This window comes from Myodes glareolus, chromosome 6 (genome assembly GCF_982192425.1).
Source record: "Myodes glareolus chromosome 6, mMyoGla1.1, whole genome shotgun sequence".
In the NCBI taxonomy this organism is placed as follows: Eukaryota; Metazoa; Chordata; class Mammalia; order Rodentia; family Cricetidae; genus Myodes; species Myodes glareolus.
In genome coordinates, this window is record NC_142031.1 from 9,519,623 (window position 1) to 9,545,319 (window position 25,697).

General features: G+C 44.2%; 1 protein-coding gene and 2 pseudogenes across 1 annotated transcript; all 3 read left to right on the top strand.

The window, feature by feature from the left end:
• The first annotated feature begins 3,051 nt into the window (after window positions 1–3,051).
• Window positions 3,052–4,535, top strand: LOC148121601 (tubulin alpha-4A chain pseudogene; annotated as a pseudogene).
• Window positions 4,536–4,873: 338 nt separating this feature from the next.
• LOC125389295 (arylacetamide deacetylase-like 4) lies at window positions 4,874–8,562 on the top strand (annotated as a pseudogene).
• Window positions 8,563–15,126: 6,564 nt separating this feature from the next.
• On the top strand, window positions 15,127–21,851 carry LOC125389287 (arylacetamide deacetylase-like 4). Its single transcript, XM_048417768.3, has 4 exons — window positions 15,127–15,400; window positions 18,271–18,487; window positions 19,187–19,250; window positions 20,817–21,851. The coding sequence occupies exons 1-4, from the start codon at window positions 15,233–15,235 to the stop codon at window positions 21,589–21,591; spliced, it is 1,224 nt and encodes a 407-aa protein (XP_048273725.3). The 5' UTR covers window positions 15,127–15,232; the 3' UTR covers window positions 21,592–21,851.
• The last annotated feature ends 3,846 nt before the right edge of the window (window positions 21,852–25,697 follow it).

The following is a 25,697-nucleotide window of genomic DNA, read 5'->3' on the forward strand; positions in this document are numbered from 1 at the left end:
TGTCAAACTGCAGCAGAGAAGGATAAAATTTTACTTGAGTTATTAATTAAAAAATGGCAGAGAACTTACTTGGTTGACCCCTAGATCTACTTCTCAGCATCTTTCATGGTTGCTGAGGGTCGTATTTTTCTTTTGCTGTTTAGTACAGGGCCTGCCAGGCTCCAGAAGATCCTGTGGGCTAAGAAATCTATAGGGAGACAAGCCTACCTTGACCTGAGCATCTAGGCTGTCGATTCCAGTGATTCTGTCCACTGTCTGGAGATCTTCAGTTTAGATGAAAGGTAGTTTTGTCCAGTGGTCAGCACTTGACAGTTAAAACGAATTGTGGATGGACATTGTTTTGTGCTCATTTGTTTTCTGTCTTCTTTGGAGGAAATAGAGTGCTGTTGCTAGGAGCCAACCTATTTCTTTTTGTTATGAAAAGTCTTTTAATAATTAAACATTTAAATGCCATATTCCCCAGATCTCTGAGCAGCTGAGGGCTGTTTATCAGGTATAACTACAGTATAGAATCTACCTGGAGAGCTAGGTCTGAGCTTGACTGTACTGGCTCTCAACTTAACAGGTAAGATTTACATTCGTAAAAAGACAGAAAGAAGAAAAAACTGTTTGAAAATAGAAAGTTAACAGCAGAACTGACAATACTAGAGAACAGCTTAATATATTTTATACCATATTTTTGTAAGAGACTTAAAAGTACATACCAATTTAAAATATGGGTCTTATTGTTTTTGTAGTCTGAAATGAGATACAATGAACAGAGAATTATAACATTTAACAGTAAACATAGGTGCATTTAAGTTACATGTATGCACACACACAGAGAATGAACAGGAATTGGATGAAGTGGATGCTTTTGGTGGGCAGGGAATACCTCAGTAATGATGGCAGGACTTGGTCACCTGACCTGGCTCTCAGTAAAGATGGTGGTAAGGTCACCTGACCTCAGTTAAAATATACAAGAAGAAGACGCTGGTGGATGGGCAAACTCATCTGGTGCTGATCCCAGAGGAAGCGGCAGCGCTTGGTGCCAAGCTCTCAGGCTGGGTGGATTCTGTGATCTTCGTCTTCAGCCTGGAGGATGTGAGCTGTCTCCATGGGCAGTTGAGCTCCCTTCACGGGAAGAATGAGGAGGCCTGGTCCTGGCTCTGGTTGGGACCCAGGACAGGATCAGTGCTTCCTCTCCTTGAATGGTGGGTGACGCTCGAGCTCGGGCTCTCTGCGCAGACGTGAGACACGGCAGCCACTGTGAGACCTGTGTAGCCTGCATGCGTGGTGTGGGCCAGGTCCTCCAAGAGGTGGTCCAGGAGGTGGTAACTTCGTGCAAACAGCAGCAACTCCTGGCTGCCTGCAAGTCCCTACCTGGTTCACCAAACCATTCAGCCCCTTCTACTCCTGTAACTGGCAGAGTAGTAACAGGGGCCACACTAGCAACTATTCTTCTTCACTTCCATCCTTACCCAGACACTGGGAGCTCTGAGCTGAGACAGCCATTGTGGCTGGGTTAAGCACCCCGGGATCCCTACACTGAGTAGCCAAGTGAAGGACCAACCTTTTTGCAAACCGTTGGGGCAGTGGCTCTAAGAAGCAGAGCTTAGATAGTCGGGGGAGAGACAATAGGGAGTGGGCGAGCCATCCCCATTACTCTTTCTAGTCATTGCTTCTACTCTACCCTCCTGATTCTGCATTAGGAAGAGCATCTGGCCCAGGGAGCATCCTGATTGCTTTGTGGCTTGACTTCTTAGGCTTCTTCTTACAGCCCAAAAGCCTGAACCCTCTGTGCCTGTTGGTGGTTTTGTCAAACATCAGCATGACATCATCCACCTTTCCAAACTGTGCTGCTTCACGTCCTCTACTGTGGTGTTCACTGATAGGTCACCCCACCCCCAGAGATCTTCATTCAAGTGACCATCTTAGGCTGTGCTCAAGGACTCCCTTCTCTGGCCTGAGCCTCCAGCACAGCTGGCTCTATCTGGAGCTTGGAGCTGCAAGGCAACATCGTCATCGTTGGAGCAGTGATAAAAGAGACCTTTCACACAGCACACACAAGTCACATTGTCAATAACGTTCTGGGCTAAGCAAGGCTTGTCACAGATCCAGTGGCAGGGGCCTTGGGTGGGTGCACTCCTTACATTGGCACTTACCACAGTCCTCACATGGGGGATTAGTGGCTGGCTGAAGGTGCGGGACACCACTGCCACATGGTGATATATAGATTAATAGAAATGGGTTAAATTAAAATAAGAGTTAGCTAACAAGAAGCTAGAGCTAATGGGCCAAGCAGTGTTTTAATTAATACAGTTTCTGTGTGGTTATTTTGGGGCTAAGCTAGCCAGGCGGCCAGGACAAACAATCAGCCTCCCCACTGCAACAGGTTGGTCCTGCAAAGGTCTCTGGCTCCAGTCTACTCCTTCAGAGGTCCAAAACTGACATTTTCAAAATTATATTATTATTTGTCTAACTTCTGAATTTGGTGTCATTCTATTTACTGCTTATGTCAGTCTTTGTAAGGAATGCAAATCCCTCCATTGTAAAGGTGTTTCCCATTTTTTAATGTGTGGAAATCTCTCTCTTTTAGCTAATTCCTCCCTTGAAGAATTCCAAATTGTCTTATCAAATCTGCAGAAAAATGATTATGAAGATGTGAGGGTTATTGTTGCTATGTAGAACAATAAAAGCCTGACTGGATTTCAAAGCAGTTGTCTAGTTTGGCAAGCAGTCCAAGAAAGAGGTTCATGGAGAGCCCACCAGGAGAGAAGAAAGAGAAACCTCACCAGTAGGGCGGTGACTCTGGTTACCTCAGTGGGTTTGTCCATTCCAGGGTAGGTGTAGTGAATACTGAGTTTGCCTATATTTATTTCTCAATATCTTTAAATACCCGAACCCAAAACGGGGGGAGAAGGCAAGACTTCTTTACCATGACACAATCAAGGGCCAAACAAAGCAATTACCATTTTAATACCCAAAATAGCAAGTAATCACATCCTAGGTCCTGTTAGTAGCTGCTCCTTAAGTCAAACCTCTTGTCAATAACCTTGAAGGAAGAGATCTCACCGAGACCCGTGACCCCGACTCTACGTGAGACGCACAACCCAGACTCATCATGCGTGAGTGCATTTCAGTCCATGTGGGGCAGGCAGGTGTCCAGATGGGCAATGCCTGCTGGGAGCTCTACTGTCTGGAGCATGGGATTCAGCCTGATGGGCAGATGCCCAGCGATAAGACCATTGGTGGAGGGGACGATTCCTTCACCACCTTCTTCTGTGAAACTGGAGCCAGAAAACATGTGCCTCGGGCAGTCTTTGTGGATCTGGAACCGACTGTAATTGATGAGATCCGAAATGGCCCATACCGCCAGCTCTTCCATCCAGAGCAGCTTATCACTGGGAAAGAAGATGCAGCCAACAACTATGCCCGTGGTCACTACACCATTGGCAAGGAAATTATCGACCCAGTGCTGGACCGGATCCGCAAACTGTCTGATCAGTGCACAGGACTTCAGGGCTTCCTCGTATTTCACAGTTTTGGAGGGGGCACCGGCTCTGGCTTCACCTCCCTGCTGATGGAGCGACTTTCTGTTGACTATGGCAAGAAATCCAAACTGGAGTTCTCCATCTACCCAGCTCCACAAGTGTCCACAGCTGTGGTAGAGCCCTATAACTCCATCCTGACCACCCATACCACCTTGGAGCACTCAGACTGTGCCTTCATGGTGGACAACGAGGCTATCTATGACATCTGCCGCCGTAACCTGGATATCGAGCGTCCAACCTATACCAACCTCAACCGTCTCATCAGCCAAATTGTCTCCTCCATCACAGCTTCCTTGCGCTTTGATGGGGCCCTCAATGTGGACCTGACAGAGTTCCAGACCAACCTGGTACCCTACCCTCGAATCCACTTCCCCCTGGCCACCTATGCACCCATCATTTCTGCAGAGAAGGCCTACCATGAGCAGCTGTCAGTGGCAGAGATCACCAATGCCTGCTTTGAGCCTGCCAACCAGATGGTGAAGTGTGACCCTCGGCATGGCAAGTACATGGCCTGCTGCCTGCTGTACCGCGGAGATGTGGTACCCAAGGATGTGAACGCTGCTATCGCTGCCATCAAGACCAAGCGCAGCATCCAGTTTGTGAACTGGTGCCACACAGGTTTCAAGGTTGGTATCAACTACCAGCCACCTACTGTGGTGCCTGGGGGTGACCTGGCCAAGGTGCAGCGTGCAGTGTGCATGTTGAGCAACACAACTGCCATTGCTGAGGCCTGGGCCCGCCTGGACCACAAGTTTGACTTGATGTATGCCAAGAGAGCTTTTGTACACTGGTACGTGGGTGAGGGCATGGAGGAGGGTGAGTTCTCTGAGGCTCGAGAGGATATGGCTGCCCTGGAAAAGGATTATGAGGAAGTAGGCATCGACTCCTATGAGGATGAGGATGAGGGAGAAGAATAGACAGCCATTTGGAGCCTCTTTTCATTCTGTTTATTGCAAAATCCTTTCGAAATAAAGTCTCCTTGGCACGGTCAAAAAAAAATAACCTTGAAGGAACAATAATATGCCTGAAGCCTCTGACTGTTAGTCAAGGTGGAGGGGATCCACTTCTATAGGCTCCGACAGCACATCTTCCAGGTCTTCATTTGGCCCTACTAGAAAATTTAATGATGTCAAAAGTGAGACTTAAGGTCCACTGAAGCCATATTCAGGAGATAGGAGTAATACATGGTTTTGCATGGCAGTGTTGGCCATGGTCACTTCAGAGGCATGGCGACAGATGCTCATGCCCATTACAGCAAGTTTTGTATCTGGGGCTACAATTGGATGTGTCACACTTTTCATGGCTGCTTTGGACTGTATCTTCTGTTGCAGAGGTTTACCATGGCGTGGGTATATTCCTAGCCCACAAGACAGACTCAGTGGTGCTGATGGTGGGGTGGCCTGAGACAATCGATGACCATATATGCTTGGGAATGGGCTGGGTGACTTTAGATCATGGAAAGGAGCCCTGACTTTGGGGTGTTTTGTATGTACATATTCTGTTGAAGGTCTAGGAGCTGAGAATTCCCCAGGCCTTGACAATAGCTTCTTTGTAGTTCTTGATATGGAATGTCTAACACCCTTGGCCCTTTAAAACTAGTTTCTGTTTCTCCTACATTTGTTTCTCCTGTTGTGCTACTGCTGCCTTTGTCTTACTGTGCCGGACTGACTGTCTACTGTTGGATTCAAGTGCTTTTGCCAGCCCTGCTGCTCTGCTACCCCTCACTGCCATTCCTGAGGCTAAGACCTCTGCTCCTGTATGGCCACTGGATATTCCCTGCGACTCTGCTACCACTGTTCTCAAGGCTTCTGCCATCTTCCGAGGGTCAGTCATCATCATTATCAGACTTTCAGTAGCCCTTGTGGCTCTACCGCTGCCATGGCTCAGCTCTTCTGTGGTTCTGCAGCCTCTGCTGCCACCACCACCAGTACTTGTTTCTGGTAACCTGCTCAGTCTGCTCTACAAAAGCAGTTAGGAAATAACCTCTAGTGAGAGGCTGTTTACTGGGTCAAGTGTGGCAAACCTAGGCAGTGGACAACATAGGAAGATGCCTTCCAGCTAACTCACAAAGAGCCCAACAACTTGCCAATCTAATCAGAAAAGCGTATGCTCCAGGGTCAGCAGACCTTCCTATACAGTTGTGTTTACGAGAAGCATTATATTGCCCCTCTGTACTAGGCCAGAGTCCTTCTGCTGGACAGATAACCTGGGTAATTCCTGTTCTCTGGCCTCATATTACAAGGAAAGTCTATTTCAAATTATTTGAAACACTTTTGGCTGGGTCTGTAACTTAAGGAGATACAGTTGTTCTTTAGTGGCAAGTGGTCACAATTATTGTGTAGCTTTCTTGATGTTTGTGTGGTATTCAAAGTAACCTGTGTTGTTACAAGGCTAGCTGGCTGCTTGACTGACAGTAATTTCTCAAAGCTGTATCACGCAGGAGTTTCAGAACTCATTATTAAGGAGTCCAATTGCCTAATCTAACACTTTGGCTGAACCACAGGAAAAGAAACATTAGAATGAATGCCTTATTACTAATACTGGTATGAACTTAAAGTGTGTTAAGGGATGAATTTTAACATTGCTCACCATGTGCCTCACACATCAGGGAAAGGTGAGTTCCACAATAGGTGGGTTCAGATGAGTTCCAGTAGCCTTCCCTGGATCTTTGCTGGTTGCTCTGTTTTCTAAGACACCGTCTTTGAACTTGCCGGATTCTGTAGGTGGTGTGTTCATCTATGGGAAGCAGTGTGGGTGGGAAAAGAACATCCTGACCTCTGTGATCCTCAGGGTTCCTCAAGTCCATGAAGGAAAAGTAAGGGTTGTCATGTTTACTTGTTGGGATCACTCTGAGGATTGAGTCAGGTTTGGTCCCTTTTGAGAGTAGAGGATGACGATTGAAATGGCCTCCAGTGACCTCTTTGTAAAGAATTTTGCTGTGTTTGCTCTTTCTTCCTTAGGTACCACAAGCTCCCTGGCTACCATCATCCTGTTCTTTCCTAGGATTGCCTGAATGCTTCCATCTACTTCTTGAAGAACTAGATGGGGTGGACCCATCCCGGTGGGTCTCTGTGGAGAGAGTATTGGAGGTTCGGCTGTGACCACTGTCATGCAAGTCTTAACCAGCACTCCCAGTCTACCCCAGATCCAGGCTCAAGTCCTGATTTATCCACTAGTGAATTTTGTCAATGTTCAGTTACCACCACATCAACAAAGCAAAAATGTGCCTTTCCTTACACGTCTGTGTAAATACCTGGCCACTTACCTCTCTTGGAAAGATGCCATGTTGACAGGTGCTCTTGTACCTCCGGACAAGTGGAAGAAATACAGGAAATAGCTCAGATATGACAACATCTCCAGAAGGTTCTGGAGCCAAGATATACAACTAGAGTCTCTTGTACCTTTCATGAAAGACTGCCTACCTAGAAACCCAACATGTTTGGAGTGTAGAAATTTCACCTGTTCTAGCAGATGATTAGATCATTTCTCAATATTCTCAGACATCGCTGGTGAGCTGTGAGAATGACATCCTCTGAGATTATGCATTGCTCTACAAGAAGTTTTTGGAAGACAGGGGAATCATGTGAGCTGGTATTATGTGAAGGATGGCTTTCATGGGTGTATATTGTATTTTGACAAGAAGAGTTTCTCTTTTCCTTGCTCCATGAAATTGTTGTAGATGGCAGTTGTTAATGCTGTTATTGGCTACATAAAGGTATTGGATATTAAATTTGGGCTTCTGTGGAGTGGGGCAAGGAAGACCTATGCTTCAGAAGGGTTCTTTACTTAGTTATATATTTTGGGGAAAGGAGAAGCTTAGCAATCCATGATCCATGAAGAAATGAGGATGTGGAAGCAAAGAACTCTTGACTTCCTGCTCAACAAAGTCCAATTTGTGCTCTCTTCCATGTACTGCATCTAATCACAGTTTCTACTTTTTCATTAGGTAAGATACATATTGTATTCATAAAAAATGCCCATGAAATTTTTGAAGGTTTATGCAGGTCTGTGCAGTGTAGGTGGAGTTTTCCTGTCCCAGAAGCACTACCAAAAAACCACACAAAGACTTATAATTGTAAATGCTTAGCTGGTAGGTCAGACTTGCTATTAGCTAACTCTTATATTTACATTAACCCATATTTCTTATATATCCTCTGCCACATGGCTCATGGCTTATTACCTCTTTTCTGCACACCCTGCTTCCTCTGCATCTGCTCTTGCTCTGATGTTCTTCTCCCTAGCATTCTCTCTGTGTCTGGCTGCTCCACCCAACCTCTTCCTGTCCAGTTAGAAGCCAGATAGCTCTTTATTAACCAATGAGTGTAGTACATATTTACAGTATACAGAAGGATCATTCCACAGATTTTCCCCTTTTGTCTAATTAAAAAAGAAGGTTTTAAGTTTAACATAGTTAAAATTATATAAAACAAAATTGCTGATAAGTGAGATTCACAATATCCAGTCCATTTGTATTTAGTAAATTTAGAGAAAATACTATTTATCTTATTTTTGTGAGTCTAACATTTTATACCTAATTTAGCTTTTTATCATAACTAAGGAAATCTTTAAATCTAGTGATTTATTTTTTTTAACTCCATCAAAGACCACAGAATGGTGAAATGTTACCTAATGACAAGGACATTTGGCTGCCTGGACAATCAGCCTATGTTTTTCTGAAATATTGGATCATCCTTCTTATCTGACAGACTTTTTTTCTGAACCAAGAAGGACTGTCCTATCCTTCCTGTCTTGAAAACATTTGGCAGTCTCTTTTCTTTGTGTCCTGCTTGTCTAGTTTGGACAGCATAGTACTCAGCAATTGAGGAAAGAATAGTTTATTTGCCTAAATGGCTAGCTTTTGCCATAAAATAATCAAACTACATATGAAATTTCATCAATGCCCATCATCATCCATTGAAACAAATTGTTTCTGTCATGAGCAGTTGTGTTTCATTGTCATGAAATGTCTTATGTTATTTAAACATTTTAAATACTATATTCTGTAGGTCCTTGAAGTGTTTGAAGACCATCTATCATCTATCTTTCTATCTATCTATCTATCTATCTATCTATCTATCTATCTATCTATCTTTCTATCATCTATCTATCTATCTATCTTTCTATCATCTATCTATCTATCTATCTATCTATCTATCTATCTATCTATCTATCTAAATATATCTGTTTATGACCTTGAAAACATAACTAATATGACTATAAGTTTGACTCTTATAGATGACTATTAATCTGTATTTCTTAATTATGCACTATATTTTAAACAATTTGCACATACATAATATCTCAAACAAGGGTAGAAACATAATACAGGATAATAAAATTAACTTTAAATTTGTATCAGTAAACTAAAATCCATAGCAATAAAAATTTTAATACTAGTAGCTATTAGCATAAAAGTAGATTCAATAATCTACCATTTTATTCTATAATTTATATTTTTTTGTTTAAAAGTGGAGCCAAATACTCTACCCTTTTATCCTATCATTTCTATTTTTTTAGTTTAAAAGTAGTTTCAATAATCTGCCCTTTTATTGTATCATTTCTATATTCCTCCTTTTCCTTTAGAAATAGATGTTTGAATTTAATTTTATTTGACCTTCTTTTTTTACTATGGCCAATAACAACTCGTAATCAGCCCTCCTCAAATGACAATAAGCATTCATACCATCTTTTGGGAATGTGGTCATCTTCCTCTAGATTATTTCCTGTTGTTTGGGGATCCTGGCATCTTTCAGGGACCCTGATAAAATTTAGAATAATGGTCAGGTCTTGGTTGGAGTAGTTTGTGAGGCTGAACCATCTCAGCCAGCAGCCTTGAAGCTGTTCTGGATGTAGAACTCACAAACTGCAACAAAAGCACTCTGAGATGCTGGATCATTTGGGTCATTCATTTTCATTTGTGTCTGCTCCCCTTGTTCTGAAAATACATACACTTTTAAAGGTAACGTACATATCTACATTAACACAATTATAGACTCCTGTGTTGTCCACAAGTTAGCCAGAATGAGTTTTTTGTTTTATGTTTGGACAAGTAAAATATACATTACGTGTTTTACAGTCTTTTTTAAAGTTTATTTTCTTATGACTGAAGTCAGGATTTTCAGGGAGTCTTCCTTAATTAAATCTGATCATCTTTAACCAGAAGTGATTCCACGGTATCTCATTTCCTTTGTAAATAATAGCATAGCTTCTCCCTCAAAGCAATGTACTTTTTGTCCTAAATTTTGAAGTCAATGTATTTTTAAAATATACAGGTTGATTTAATCTATCAGCTTTCATAATCCACTGTGTCATAGCAACCAAGAAATTCAAAAACAACACAATAATATACAGGATATAGACTCTCTTGTAAAGAATTTTCATCTTTACACTGCTTTTATATATATATATATTATTGATTTTTATTGAGCTGTGCATTTTCTTTGCTTCCCCCTTGCCTTTTCCTTCCCCTTCAACCCTCTCCCAAGGCCACCATGCTCCCAATTTACTCAGGAGATCTTGTCTTTTTCTACTTCCCATGTATATTAGTTCCATGTATGCCTCTCTTTGAGTCCTCATTGTTGTCTAAGTTCTCTGGGATTGTGATTTGTAAGTTGGTTTTCTTTGCTTTATGTTTAAAAACCACATATGAGTGGGTAATATGATAATTGTCTTTCTGGGTCTGGATTACCTCACTCAAAATGATGTTTTCTAGCTCCATTTATTTGCCTGCCTAATTCAAGATGTTGTTATTTTTTTTCTGCTGTGTAGTACTCCATTGTGTAAATGTACCACATTTTCCTTATCCATTCTTTGGTTGAGGAGCATTTACCTTGTTTCCAGGTTCTGTCTGTGACAAACAATGCTGCTATGAACATAGTTGAGCACATATCCTTGTGGCATGGTTGAGCATTCTTTGGATATATATTAAATGGAAAAAAAGGAAAGCATATTTAACAAATAATGCTGGCATAACTGGATATCAACATGTAGAAGAATGAAAATAGATCTATATTTATCACCATGCACAAACCTCAACATAAAGCCAGACACACTGAATCTCATAGAAGAGAAAGTGGGAAGTACACTTGAATGCATTGGCACAGGAGACCACTTCCTAAGTATAACCCCAGCAGCACAGACACTGAGAGAAACAATTAATAAGTGGGACCTCCTGAAACTGAAAAGCTTCTATAAAGCAAAGGATATGGTCAACAAGACAAAACGACAGCCTACAAAATGGGAAAAGATCTTCACCAACCCCACATCAGACAGAGGTCTGATCTCCAAAATATACAAAGAACTCAAGAAATCGGTCATCAAAAGAACAAATAGCCCAATAAAAAATGGAGTACAGACCTAAACAGAGAACTCTCAACAGAGGAATCTAAAATGGCTAAAAGACACTTAAGGAAATTTTCAACATCCTTAGTTATCAGAGAAATGCAAATCAAAACAACTCTGAGATTCCATCCTAACACATGTAAGAATGGCCAAGATCAAAAACACTGATGACAACTTATGCTAAAGGTGTTGTGGGGTAAAAGGAACACTCCTCCATTGCTGGTGGGAGTGCAAGCTGGTACAGCCCCTTTAGATATCAGTATGGTGATTTATCCGAAAATTAGAATTTTTATTTTATATTGCCTTATTCCCTTTTCAAGAACTTTACTATTTTCAAACTGTATATTATGACTGTCTATATCCTATTTCATTTCTCTCCCAAGCCCTTGTACATGTTTTAGAATTTTTTTCCATCTCGATCTGTCTTTACTGTGTATCTGTAATCTTGTTTTCACCACATTAGCCTTTAAACTTCTAAACAGCAAGGCTAGGCGAGGACACCCGTCTCTGTTTTGGTGGCTGGCTTTGACTTATTTGGTTCCCTGAATGCCTAGCTTCATGGCAGAGGTACTGGTGAGGCCTCTGGCACAGTTCCCAATAGAACCCTGTTCTAGCCTGAATGCACATGGTCACATTATGGACTATTCATGTATCTCTTGGTGTTTTGGGTGGTTTGAATGACAAACATCACACATAGCCTGGGTTATTTAGTACTTGGTCCCCAATTAGTGGTGCTGTTTAGGGAGTTTGTAGGGAATTGGCATAGACTCGCTGAAGGAATGTTATTAAATGTACCAAGTCACATGGTTAAACAGACAAGGATTATGGGTTAATTTTAATTGTAAGAGCTAGTTTATAACAAGCCTGAGCTAACAGGCCAAACAGCTTACAATTAGTATAAGCCACTGTGTATTTCTTTGGGACTGAATGACTGCAGGACTGACCGAGAGAGAAACTTCCATCTACATAGTTCATGCTCTCTGCTTCCTGCTTGTAGCTGAAGATGTGATTTCTCAGCTTCTTGCGATGACTTCTGGTGCCATGTCCCTCCCACCATTATGGAATCTCCCTACAGTAACATTTTCTTGAATAACACCTTCCTTCTCTAAGTTGTTTGTGGTCCTGAAATTTTATCACAGTAACTGAAGTAGCTCTACAGCATTCACGTCTCAACTTCCAGCAGAATTATCCATGTTGTGTTTGCAGTATTCTGTAGTTTCTCTGGCCTGTACCACCAAACTCTTCCAAATTATCCTACAAATTAGTTTCAAGGTTCTAAGAGCATCTTGTCAGGTTCAATCATAGCAACGGCCCTTCTCTTGTACCAAATTTCCATATTCTTTTTGCGTTACTGTGACACTTGACAGAAGAGAGCGAGGGGGAAGGACTTATATTGACCCATGTCTTCAGTGGGGTTTCAGGTCATTGTGAATCGTAAATCATGTTAGAGTTCATGGCAGTGGCTGTATCTGGACGATGTTCCTCACACCCTCAAGATAAGGCTGCAGAGAATGTGGACCAGATCCAAATGCAGGCGAAATCTTCAAAGGCCCATTTTTACCTCACCTCTGTCGTTTAGGTCATATATCTTGAAGGTTCCACAGTATTCAAACAGTCTATGTTATGAGGACCAATATGAAAAATACGTGTTTTATGCACACCCCACCCCCCTGCTCCGGGCAGCACAATAGAGCCAATCCTGTTAGTACTGATGTGGCCCTGCAGTTGTAAGCAATGGAGAGTTGTCCTCATTTCACATCTGGTGGACCAACCCTACAGTTGCCAAGGCCCAGAACCAAGAATGTAATTTGGCCCACCCCATCATCCACCCCATCTATGATCTGCACATGAAGGAACCTGACCTGTGGCGCCAAAGCTGCAGGATCTCAACAACACAGGGCAACAACAGGATATCCAGAAGGAGTCTTAGCAAGGGCCCAGCATTGATAGGGGAGTAGAAACCAGAAGCCGTGAACCAGACTGGTGACTCTTTGAAATGAACACTTGCAGGTAAAGATAATGGTCAAAGGGGTTCACAGCATCACTCACTGTATCACTGCAGCTTCCGCGATGAGATTTTCAGCTTTTCTCGGTTTTTCCATTTCCCTTTTCATTTTTCTCTTAAATTTTGTTTTATTTGGAGGGTGTGCAGGGATGGAGCGCAGATGAGACAGGGTTGGGGAAATGAATGAGATCAAGACACATGATATAAAAGACACACAGAATAAATAAATTACAAAAATATGCTGTAAGAGGGCATTTAACATCCAAACCATAGCAAGCAGGGCCAACCGCTAGCAGAGTTAAAAAAGAATCTAAGAATCTAGAGTTTGGAGTACTTACTACTATTGCAGAGGTCTCAAGTTCATTCCCAGAACCCACAGTAGGCAGCTCACAACTCTCTGTGACCCCAGATTCAGGAGGTTAGAACCTCTTTTGTCCTCCATTGACATCCAAACACATGTGCAATTTTCCACCAATACCTTCCTTCACACCTCACCCATATGCAAACTCTTGCAAAATTATTAAGGATGTAGGACTTATTCAGATACATAAAGTTATGATTTGCTTGAATGAGGGAGAACAATTGGAGACTATGACCTTGGGACAGGGCTCTAGTAGACTGGCAACTTGTTTGGGAGGGTACTGTGGTGGCTTTCTGGATAGCCAAGGAGTTTGTGTGGTCTACTTGTCAAAGCTGGTCCATACCCAGATCTCTACAATGAGGCATGGACACTAGAGCCAGACCCTTAGGGTTGGTGTGCTCCCCTTTTTAAACAGTTCACTCCCTCAACTCAAGGAAATGGGTTAATCTAAGAGCCTCTGTGGCTGCATACACTGTGCATGGCAAGAGCAAGAACCTCCTCTGTTGAGGGTGTAATCGGACAGCTGCTACTACAATTGATTCTTTGGTGTGCCCTTCTGTTCTTTCAAATGGACCAACCACTTCATGGTAATGGGTAAGGTGTAAGACTAGTCATGGGAAACATCCATAGGAAGCCTTACTGTTTCAGAAATAAAAACTCTGTTTTAAATTTTACTTCATTTTTAAAATTAACATGACATTTTTATTTTAAACAATCTTTTAAAATTTTTACTTATCAATCCCCATTTCCTCTCTCTCCCCTCATCCTGCTCCCCTCACCTTCAACCCACCCCACTCACTACCCATCGTTTTCTCAGAGAGGGTAAATTGGGGTGTCAACAAAGACTGTCACATCATTTGAGGTAGGACTAAGGCCCTCACCTCTCTATCTACACTGAGCAAGGTATCCTCCATAGGGATTGGGTTCCAAAAATCCTGTTCATGTACTAGGGATAAATACTGGTTCAACGGCCAGTGGCCCCACAAACTGCTCAACTATACAACTGTCACCCACATTCAGAGGGCCTAATTTGATCCTATGTAGGTTACCCAGTTGTCAGTCCAGAGAGAGAGAGAGTGAGTTCCCACTAGCTTGGGACAGCCATTTCTGTGGGTTTCCCCATCATGGTCTTGGCACATTTGCTAATATTATCACTCCTCCCTTGAAGAAGGACGCTTAAAAAAAAAATCCCACCATAGCTCAGAATTGAGAACAATAGATGGTTATTTATTTAGGGGTGGACTCACAAATCAAAATCCTCTGTTGGAATGGAGAACAGCAACTGAATCCCACAGCCGGAAAAGAGGCCAGATGCATGCTTTACATCGGCATAAATAGTATAAGAGGCCATGCCCCAGTGGGCAGGTAACTTAAAGGCTACTGGCTGTAGGATTTCCTACAGCACTCCCTCTTTATGACTGGACCCCAGAAGCTTGACCCAGTGCTTAGCTCTGAATTTCTGCATCTGCTTCCAATAGTTACTGGATGAAAGTCCTATGATGACAATTAAGGTAGTCATCAATCTGCTTACAGAGGAAGAGCAGTTAAGGCACCCTCTTCACTATTGCTTAGATTCTTAACTGGGGTCATCCTTGTGGATTCCTGGGAATTTCCCTAGTGCCAGGTTTCTTGCTAACCACATAATGGCTCCCTCTATCAAGATGTCTCTTTCCTTGCTCTCACTCTCTTACTCTGTCCTCCGTTCTCAGCTTCTTCTTGGTGGGTAGGATAGATTCCTCAGTCTCTCTCTCTCTCTCTCTCTCTCTCTCTCTCTCTCTCTCTCTCTCTCTCTCCTTATCTCTGGAGCAGACTTGTTTACCTCTCATTGGCTGGCTTGTGTGGAGTGCTAAGAAACAGGTCATTTTGCCAGTCATCCTGGAAGGAGAGGGCGGAGACAGCAGCCTGTAAAGCAGGATCAGGTGCTTGTCACTGAAGTTCTGAAGCAAGTTCCCTAGGATAACAGCTCCTGGGGGGCACTGTAGCACCCGGGTCATGGCTGTGCTGTGGCTGCTGCTGCTAGCAGGGTTGCCCACGTTCTTACTGGGAGTCTTTGTCTGGGTTGTTATCCAGAACTTCCCGACTTCAAAATTTCCGTCCACCCTGAAGTATCCGGCCAAGCTATGGTTTATGCACTGTTTTGTGCAGTACCTCATATCTTTGGTGAGTTTTCTCTTGGGCCCCACCATGGGTTGGGGGTTCTCTTTGAAGCTTACCTTTCTCTTCTCATTCCCCTCTCTTCTTTCTCTAGGTTCTTATAAGACGAAGTTGGGGGAAGTTTCTTGTCTCCTGCCTCTCACCATCCCCATCTCTTTTCCTTCCTTCCTTCTTTTCTCTCCTCTTCCACTTCGTTTTTTCTTCTTCTTTTCTCGTTGAGAAATGATCTCACAATGTAGTTTAGACTGGCCTTACCATTAAACTGGCCATCCCTCACTCCCGTCTATTGAGGGATCTTATTACAGAGTGCCTCTCTAGTGTTGTGTGTGACGCTATTTTCTGAAGGCAGTGAGAACAATTTCAGACACAGGTGCTACCCACTAAAGCCTGATAGATCCAAAACTACATTCAGCCACAGCCCCCGCCCACATTGTTCCATGTCCCTGTCTCTGGGTGATTCCTTACATGTACTTGAGACCCTGAGGACAGAGACTAATTTATTAGACATTGTCTTTAGGTCAGGCCCTATTTGATGACATCTGTGTAATGGAGTCACCCAGTCCTTTAGCATAGGTGCATGGATATTGGAGTTCTTTGCTGGCTTTCTGGGCTGGAAGTTGTGGACAGGGGTCAGCACATGCTAATAAGTACAGCAGATTTGTGAAGGATTGTTTGGCCCCACATAAAAGGTAGGTAATTTGAAGGAGCCTTGATGTCACAATTCTGATTGTAAAGCTGGTAATTGCCAGATATCTCACAGTGATTCCTTCCAAGGAGAGCTGAGGAGGAGGTGCAAAGGAGAAAGGCAACAAGTTCACGGCTAGGCTGTTTCGTCAGCATTGCCACTGTGTTCACACTGCCTCAAGAACCCCTTGGGAAAGTTCTCTGTTCCTCAGGGTCCTCATCTGAAATGAAGTAATGGCGTCTGAAGGACTGTGCTGGTGAAAGCATTATCTGGCACTTTGATAAGGCTTCATGTGAGACGCTTGATAGTGGCTTCGATTATTATTTGTGTACTTGGAAATGCTTGCAGGAAATCTGTTGTGGTTTCCAGGCAGTCATATGTGCGTCCCTCCCTGAAATGTACAGGTGCAATGCTGTGTACTTACTGCCCTCTCTTGGGTCAATTGACATTTTCATATGCTCCATCCACATCTGTGGTCCCCAGTGGGGAGGAAGTGCACACAGCTGTTTTTCCTGTCATACAATTATTTAAGCCTTCAGAAAAAGATGATCTGAGCCGGATTAAAAGTCCCTTGTGCCTTTTTGTCTCAGTTCCATATGGTCCCTCTCTTTACCAAGTTGTAGAGTGGGCAGGCGACTTGGGCAGGGAAGGGTGTGAAAATCTGTCACTATCCCGAGAGTTCAAGAATACCTGCATCTCTTTTATATTTGCAGACCCTGGATGTTGTAGGATTTTCTCAGTGACTTTGTCAGGTATCATACATGTCTTACTCGAGCACATCACTCCCAGGAATCTCACAGCAATCCTTGTGCCCCGTTGAATTGATCTTTCACCCTCCATTCTCTATTTTTGATGTGCACCTGTATTACTTTTAGGTGGATTCTAGATTTGTAGAACACTAAGAGATTAGCAATCTGTTATCTATGCAATTGACTTTTTACAGACAATGGGTAGGGTAATAAAGCATGCTCCTGGGTCACTATCCCATGACAAATACATGGGGGTATAGAAGTAATTGTGGGGTATGCTTCTTATGGTACATTATTGATGGTTTCAAATCTATACAGATTGGCTTTGAGAAGCAGGGGACAAATAAACACTAAAAAAATAAGCATTAGTAAGTTGTAATAGTATGAAAATATTCTATCGATTGTCTCAATTATCTGGCTCTCTCATCCTGAAGCACCTCTGTGGGGCCTTTATCCATTTTTTTTCACTCTGTGTGCTTGCTCTGACCACCTCATGCAGTTTGCTTTAACTCAGACCCATGAGGAATGGCTGTACCTATTCTTGGAGTTTGGTAAGCCCTAGAACATGAGTGGTCCCAACAGTGGACCACCTCATGTCATCCCTTAGTAGAAAAGGCAAGCATACCTGTGCTCATGAGGCAGTAAAACTAGATGACCTCAATTCTCAGGAGCCTCTTATGAAGACACTTGGCCCAGTCTCCTCAGACATAAAGGACTTAATTTACTCAAGAGGGCACCACATCATCGCCACTTAAAATGCTCAGCTCTTAACACTGGCAATGGAACGTGAATGTGAGTTTTGATGGAACTTCCATCACAACACCATCCTCATTCCTTGTGGGAAGAAAAGTTGGAACAGGTTCCCTTATCCGAAAAGAATGTGTTGCAGGGAGGGCCACTACTTGTTCATTCCCAGTGGCCTGGCTAGCTTTGACCTGAAATAATCACACAGAAACTATATATTAATTATATAGACTATAATATATAGTATTATATTAATTAAAACACTGCTTGGCCCATTAGCTCTAGCTTTTTATTGGATAACTCTCATATTAATTTAACCCATTTCTATTAATCTGTATATTGTCACATGGCAGTGGCCTACCGGCAGAGATTCGGCATGTTTGACTCTGGCGGCTCCATGGTGTCTCACTGACTCTGCCTTCTTCCTCCCAGCATTCAATTCCATCATCCTCACCTACCTAAGTCCTGCCCTATCAACAGCCCAAGGCAGTTTCTTTATTCAGTAGTGGTAATCACAGCACACAAAAGGGACTTCCACATCAAAAAATATCCAGTGAGTTTTGTCCCCGTGGTCCCTTTGCACCTGTAGTAAGCAGGCGAGGAATGGTGAAGACACCTGAGCAGTGCTAATTGACTTCAGCGGCTACTCACTCACCGCTCTCTCTTAAGCTTCACTTTCCGTCCTTTACCCGCTACAGGGGAAAATACTAGAGAACCTGAGAATCTGTGCCCTGCCCAGCTTTTTACAGTGTGTCCAAAGTTTATTGCCACTGAAGAAGGATCCGAACGTGTTGGTGATGGACATGTATTTTGGAGCCGTCCCTGTGAGGCTCCTCAAGCCCAAGGAATTGTCTCCCAAACTCCGGCGAGCCGTCATCTTCTACCATGGAGGAGGTGCAATCTTTGGAAGCCTGGGTAAGAAGTGAGCATTCGAGGTGGGGAGGAAGATATCCTTCAAAGGCAGAATCTGGCACATGTTCTCCTGTGGACTTGGAAGGAGGAGTTAATGGAGGTAGAAGTTGGAGCTTCTTAAAGAGAGGGTGGGTGCAGACTTCGGGGCTCATCCCAGTCAGTGGGTTGCAGCCTATAGAGCAATGTGTCTATGTTGGTCTAAGTCGAGACTGGGGCAGCATGTCAGAGTAGGACTGTGCTGGAGCCGAATGTGAGTCCTTTCTTTCCTCTCCACTCATAGCATTGGCCATTTCTGCCTTTTCACGCCACTCTTAGATTCATGTGCATTCCTCAGCTTGGTTGGCACATGGTGGGGAAAATCCAGTCCTTTCTTCCCCTTCACTGCTGAGCCCAAACATGGTGTCCTGACTATACTTCTCATCTTGAGCTTCAGTCTTCTCTTCCCTCCAGCAGGGTTCAAAAACACACTTTAGAGCATGTCACGGCTGCACCGTACCCCCTCCCATACCCCGTGATGCCCTTGCCAGTTTTGTCTCTTGTGTTTCTTCCTGCCCTTCATGTGATGTAGCCACTGAACTTCTCTGAACATCAGAGAGAAGACGTCATCTCTGGCTCCACCAAGGAAGCTGCTGTCCTGGGGTCTGGGGTGGAACGAGCTCAGTTCTTGTCATAGCCGCTTTAATACTGAGTCTTTTCTTGCAGACTGTTACCATGGCCTTTGCAGCTTCCTGGCCAGAGAGTCAGACTCTGCAGTGCTGATGGTGGGGTAAGTGTCCCGAGATGATTGGGGATGCATATATGCTAGGGTATTTATTGGAACCATCTGGGTGACTTTAGATTATAGAAAGGGGCCCTGAACTTGGGGTGCTATTTTTATATTTTTATGTACAACTCCTGTAAAGGCGTAGGATGTCACCATACCCCAGGTCTTGACAATGGCTTATTCACAGTTTTTCACGTGGAGTGTCTAACACCCTTGGCTCTGTAAAGCGACAGCCGCTATTTCTCCAGCTTTTGTTTCTCCTGTTGTGACCACTGCTGCCTCTGTCTCTCTTACTGACTGTCTGCTGTTGGATTCAAGTGCTTTTGTTAGCATTGCTACCCTGCTACCCCTTCCTGCCATTCCTGCAGCTTCACCTCTGCTCCTGTTGGCCACTGGATTTTCCCTGTGACTCTGCTGTCACTGTTCTCAAGGCTTCTGGCTTCTTCCAAGGGGGCAGTTATCATCATTATCAGCATCAATGTCCCCTGCGGCTCTACTACTGCCATGGCTCAGCTCTTCTGTGGTTCTGCAGCCTCTGCTGTGACTGGCACTGGTACTTCTTTCTGGTAACCTGCGTACAAAAGCAGTTAGGAAATAACCTCTTGTGAAAGGCTGTTTTTTGGGCCAAATGTTGCAAACCAGAATCAGTGGCCAACATAAAAAGATGTCTTCCAGCTGGCTCACAAAGTTAACACAACAACTTGATAATCTAATCAGAAAAGAGTGTGTGCCCTGCTGTCAGCATGCCTTTATGAGAAAAACACTTTCCCTTCTGTACTAAGCCAGAGTCCTTCTGCTCGGCAGATAACCTGGGTAATTCCTGTTCTCTGGCCTCATATTACAAGGAAAATCTATTTTAAATTGTTTGAAACTTTTGGCTGTGGCTACAACTTCAATTGCTAAGGTTGTGTTTTAGTGGCAAGTGGCCACAATTATTGTGTAGCTTCCTTAATGTTTGTGTGGTGTTCAAAATAACCTGTGTTGTTCTAAGTCCAGCTGACAGCTACACTAACAGTCATTTTCTCAAAGCTGCCTCATGCAGGAGTCTAAGAGCTCCCCATTCAGGGGTCCAATTGCCTAATCTCCTAACACTTTTGCTTAAGTACAGGAAAATAAACATTAGAATGAATGCCTTTTGGCATGGACTTAAACCCTGGTATAAACTTAAAGTGTGTTAAGGGGTGAATTTCAGCGCTGTTCACCATGTGCCTCACACATCAGGGAAAGGTGAGTCCAGGAAGAGGTGAGCCCAGATGAGTTCCAGTAGCCTTCCCTGGATCTTTGCTGGTTGCTCTGTTTACTAAGGCACCATCTTTGAACTTGCCGGATTCTGTAGGTGGTGTGCTTATATACGGGAAGCAGTGTGGGTGGGATGGAGCATCCTGACTTCCATCATCCTCAAGGTTCCTCAAGTTCATGAAGGAAAAGTGAGGGTCTCTATGTTTACTTGTTAGGATCACTCTGAGAATAGAGTCAGGTTTAGCCCCTTTTCAGAGCAGAGGATGATTGAAATGCCCTCCAGTGATCTCTTTGTAAAGAAGCTTGCTGTGTTTGCTCCCTCCTCCTCAGGTACCGCAAGCTTCCTAGCTACCATCATCCTATCATTTTTAATGATTGCCTGAATGCCACCATCTACTTCCTGAAGAACCTGGAATCCTTTGGGGTGGACCCATCCCGGGTGGTTCTCTGTGGAGAGAGTATTGGAGGTTCGACTGTGGCCACTGTCATGCAGGTCTTGACCAGCATTCCCAGTCTACCCCAAATCCGGGCTCAAGTCCTGATTTATCCACTAGTGAATTCTGTCAATTTTCAGTTACCATCACATCAACAGAGCAAAAATGTGCCATTCCTTACCAGAGACATGCTATTCATGTTCATGTGTAAATACCTGGCCATCGATCTCTCTTGGAAAGATGCCATGTTGGCAGGTGCTATTATACCTCTGGATAAGTGGAAGAAATACAAGAAATGGCTTAGCTATGACAACATCTCCAGAAGGTTCTGGAGCCAAGATATACAACTGGAGTCTTTTGGACCGTTTGATGAGGCTGCCTATCTAGAAACCCAACATGTTTGGAGTGTAGAAATTTCACCTGTCCTAGCAGATGACAAGATCATTTCTCAGTTTCCTCGGACATTGCTGGTGAGCTGTGAGAATGACATCCTCAGGGATGATGCGCTATTGTACAAGAAGCGCCTAGAAGACCAGGGGGTCCCTGTGACCTGGTGCCATGTGGAAGACGGCTTTCATGGATGCACCATTTTATTTGATAAGAAGTGTCTTTCTTTCCCCTGCTCTAGGAAAGTTGTAAATGCGGTTATTGGTTACATAAAGGGTATTTGATATTAAAGTTGGGCTTTCTGTGACGTGGAGCCAGGAAAACCCATGCTTCAGCTGGGGTCTTTACTTAGTTATAGGGAAAGGAGATGCCGAAACCATCATGATCCAGGAAGAAATGAGAATGTGGGAACAAAGAACTCTTGGCTTCTTGCTCAGCCAATTCCAATTTGTGCCCTCTTCCTACACGACCAATATCATGTGTTGGATTCAGACACAGTCTCTACTCTTTCAATAGGTAAAATATATATTGTAGTCATAAGAAATGGTCTTTGAAAGTTTTGAAAGCTTACTCAGGACTCTGTAGAAGAAATGCCACACAGGCCCACGGTCACTGGTGAATCCTTATTAATTCTGAGAAAAGATGTTTTGGACCTCATCCCTGATACTGAAACTGTCTTGCTGTTGCTCCTGAGGGCAAGGTCACTCCTCACTCGCTTTGCTTCTACCTGTTCTGAGAAAGGATTTTCAACGACCTTCCCTACAGAAGCGACCTTTAGCCTGAATTCTGTTAGTCTGTCAGCTGTCTCTCATTGGCCCTACCTGGGTATGCTCTCCAGCAGTGCCTGGCCAGCCTACTCAACACAGCCTGAGGCAAGGAGTGGGATCACTTCTCTTGCTCTCAGTTCCGTGGGTCTGACTCACCCACACTCACACCACCAAAGACTGACTGATCCATTCTTGCCCAGGCCTAGGAGCAGGATCTTCTGTCTAGATTGCTGCAAGGGGCGTGAAAATGGGGGTTTGTGAGCTCTCCTGTTCTCCTGCCCTCAGGGCTGGCTCACCTGCTTTCCTGACAATGGGGTTAGCTCTAGCTTTCTGCCGCAGAGGGGCACAGTGTCTGCCCTCCTGTTCGCTCCTGCTGATGAGGGACAGGGCTAGTTCGCCCACTGTTGTGACTCTATCTACTCTCCTCATCTGCCAGAGGTAGAAAGGTGGTGGGGAGAAGGAGGGTATCTTTCCCTCGCCCATGCCACCACATGGCAGACAAGGGGGGGCGTGGTTAGCCCTGCTGTTCTCACATCCTCGGGGCAGCTCACCTGCATCCCTGACAACAGGGTCAGACCTAGTGTGCTGCCTAGGTGGGGTAAAGGCCTGTGGTGAGCGGTGAGGCCGCCTTTCCTGATTCCATGGACCATTTCTCCTGCTGCAGTATCTACTGAGGGGCAGGATCACCTATCTCAGGGCCATTGTAGGGTGGGGACAGCTCAGCCCAGCTCTCTGATTTCAACAGGATTGTTTCCTAAGACCCCATGGTAACATAGGCCATTAACATGAACACTGACCCCAGCTCTAGAAATACTCTAGACCTTGACAGGGCCCTGGGCAACAGCCTGAGCCTGGGTGTCACCCTGACCCTGGTGGCAGCACAGGCTACCCAGATCAATATCCCACTGTGGTAGCATGGCTCCTGAACACAAACATGGCGCCAGGTGGTTGAGCAGATTCTGGGCATCTGGACGGGCCTTTGGCAGTAACACGGACCATGAACCTCAATTCAGACCCTGGCTGCTGTAAAGCCATGAACCTAGACATGGGCAGGGTAGCAGCACTGATCTGGATGATACCATGACCCTGAATGACAGGGCAGGCCGTTTAGATCAGCACGGCCCTGGTGGTAGCGTGGATCATGGACACCCTCATGACTACAGGTTGCAACCAAGAGCCCGGGTAACAGTGTGGCCTTTGGTGGCAACATGGACCACACACATCAATATTGATAGCCTGGCTGTGGTAGGACTGAAGACGAAGTGCAATTGGTAATGAAAAGTCCCCAGACTATCTTACAAAAGATACAGCTTTAATAAAACAGAAGGAAAAACTTACACAGAATCCCACCCTTCTGGAACGCTGGATCCAGGTTAGTTCGGGAGGGAGAGAGAGGGCGGGGTGGGGGGGGGCTTTCACCCACCAGGTTTATAGGTAAACTTTTGCCTTAGGGCAACATGCCCCACGAACAGAATGTGATTGGCTGAACTCCCCTATCATAGGACCACAGACCCAGACATGGTCCTCAGCAGCAGCCTGGGCCTTGATGTGACCGTAGCCCCAGCAGGCAGTGCAGGCCACTTAGATTGTCATGGCCCCCAGGGAAGCATGGCCTTCACATGCCAACCTGGCCCTAAGTGGCTGCCTAGACTGCAGACCTCTGCACAGCCCTCAGTGATGACAGGAGCCATAGATCTCAACTCATGCCCTCTCAGCTGCTTCAGGGCCTCTGACCAAGTGTGGTCCTGGACAGCAGCCCAGGCCCTGAAATCGTCTTGGATTCAGGTGGCCAGCAGGCCATTCACTTTAGCCTCATTCTGACCATCCTCACCTCTTCATATCACAGTCTAAGTAGAGTCATCTCCTAGGCCGCTGAGGGTATGAATGATATCCATGGAGTTGGTGCACTTTCCTGTCTGCGGGGTTTGGGGAAAGAAAGATGCTAATACACTTTTCTGATGGATTCCTTCTTTATTCTGACATGTGCTTCTCCTAAAGTTCCATCTTTCTTTGTCCTCCACAACCCACAAATCTTTCAGGCATCACATTTGAAGGTCCCATTCCATTTCTGAAATTAAATAACAAAAACAGAGGCATCTGGCAACTCACGTGCAATATATTTAAATAACTTGTCACAGAGCAAGGAAGGAGCATTTTTTCCTTTGTCAACTCCCTGATTGGTGGGCTGTAACTTGTAGCTGCAAAGAAAGAATCAGCCATTTTGTTATCTATCTAGAGAGGTAGTCTTAAAGTCTTAAAAAGGATTTTTGAAGGAGTTATACAACAAAACTATTAAGGAGTCTAAGAAAAATAAGGAAATTGTGTATTATATCCTATACTTTGGAGTGTATAAACATTTTAAGCTAATATTTTGTGATTTGGAGTCCTAGAAGCCAGGCTTATTTGTACTCAGAGATTGCCCTGTTTGGTGTGTAGTAAATTCTTTAGTTTGGACTCAGAATTAATGTAAATCCTTTTAATATTAGTTCAATTGACACTTTCCAAGCCACAGTGACACTAGAAGCATTTTAAATCTTAAAATGTATTTTCCGTCCTGTGTGTAGCTTTAGGTCATTAAAAAGGAAACTTGTAACTCTTTCTCGGGGTTATGAAGTCAGATTATTTTTTGTAGCCCTGGCCAGTAATAAAATCTTTACCGATGGAATATCTGAAAAAAGTCGTTTTTGTTTTTAGACCTCAGCTAATTGGCACATTGCTTTGTGGAAGCTGTAAAGTCCTCCCTACTATATCTAGGCTGAGCAAGGTATCCATCCAAGGAGAATAGGTTCCCCAAAAGTCAGTACATGCAGTAGGGATAAATTCTGGTACCACTGCCAGTGGCTCCTCAGTCTTCCCCAGCCATGCAACTGTCAGTCACATTCAGAGGAACTAGTTTGGACCTATGCTTGTTCCTTCCCTGTCTGGCTGGAGTTGGTGAGCTCCCATTTGTTCAGGTAGACTGTTTCAATGGGTGACCCCATCATGGTCTTGACCTCTTTTCTCATATTATCATTCCTCCAACTCTTCAACTGGACTTTGGGAGCTCAGTCAAGTGCTCCAATACAGGTCTCTGCCTCTATTTCCGTCAGTTGCTGGATGAAGGTTCTATGGGCATATTTATTCATCAGTCTGACTACAGGGCAAGTCAAGATAGGGCTTTTTCTCCTCTATGGCTTAGGGTCTTAGCTGGAGTCATCCGTGTGGATTTCTGGGAATTTCCCTAGAGCTAGGTTTCTGCTAACCCTATAATGGCTCCCTCAATAAAGATATCTCTTCCCTGTCTCTTATCTCTGCTCTTCTTCCATCTCGACCATCCCATTCCCTCAAGCTCTCCTCTACCCTCCCCTTCTCCCCTCCTCTTCTCCTTCTACCCTCCTTCTCCCCAACCCCCATGCTCCCAATTTTGTCAGACAATATTGTCTGTTTCCAGTTCCCAGTTGGATTCATATGTTTTTCTCTTTGGGTTCACCTTAGTACTTAGCTTCTCTAGGATCATGAACTATAGGTTCAATAGCTTTTGTTTATAGCTAGGATCCACTTATGAGTGAGTACATACCATATTCATATTTTGGGTCTGGGTTACCTCACTCAGGATAGTGTTTTCTAATTTCATATTTATGCAT

Excerpts from the sequence above, each read along its gene's own strand:
- LOC125389287 (XM_048417768.3), top strand. The coding sequence starts at position 15,233 with ATGGCTGTGCTGTGGCTGCTGCTGCTAGCAGGGTTGCCCACGTTCTTA. Across the intron at positions 15,401-18,270 it reads TGCAGTACCTCATATCTTTG|GGGAAAATACTAGAGAACCT; the intron begins GTGAGTTTTCTC and ends TACCCGCTACAG. Across the intron at positions 19,251-20,816 it reads TCTGCAGTGCTGATGGTGGG|GTACCGCAAGCTTCCTAGCT; the intron begins GTAAGTGTCCCG and ends CCTCCTCCTCAG.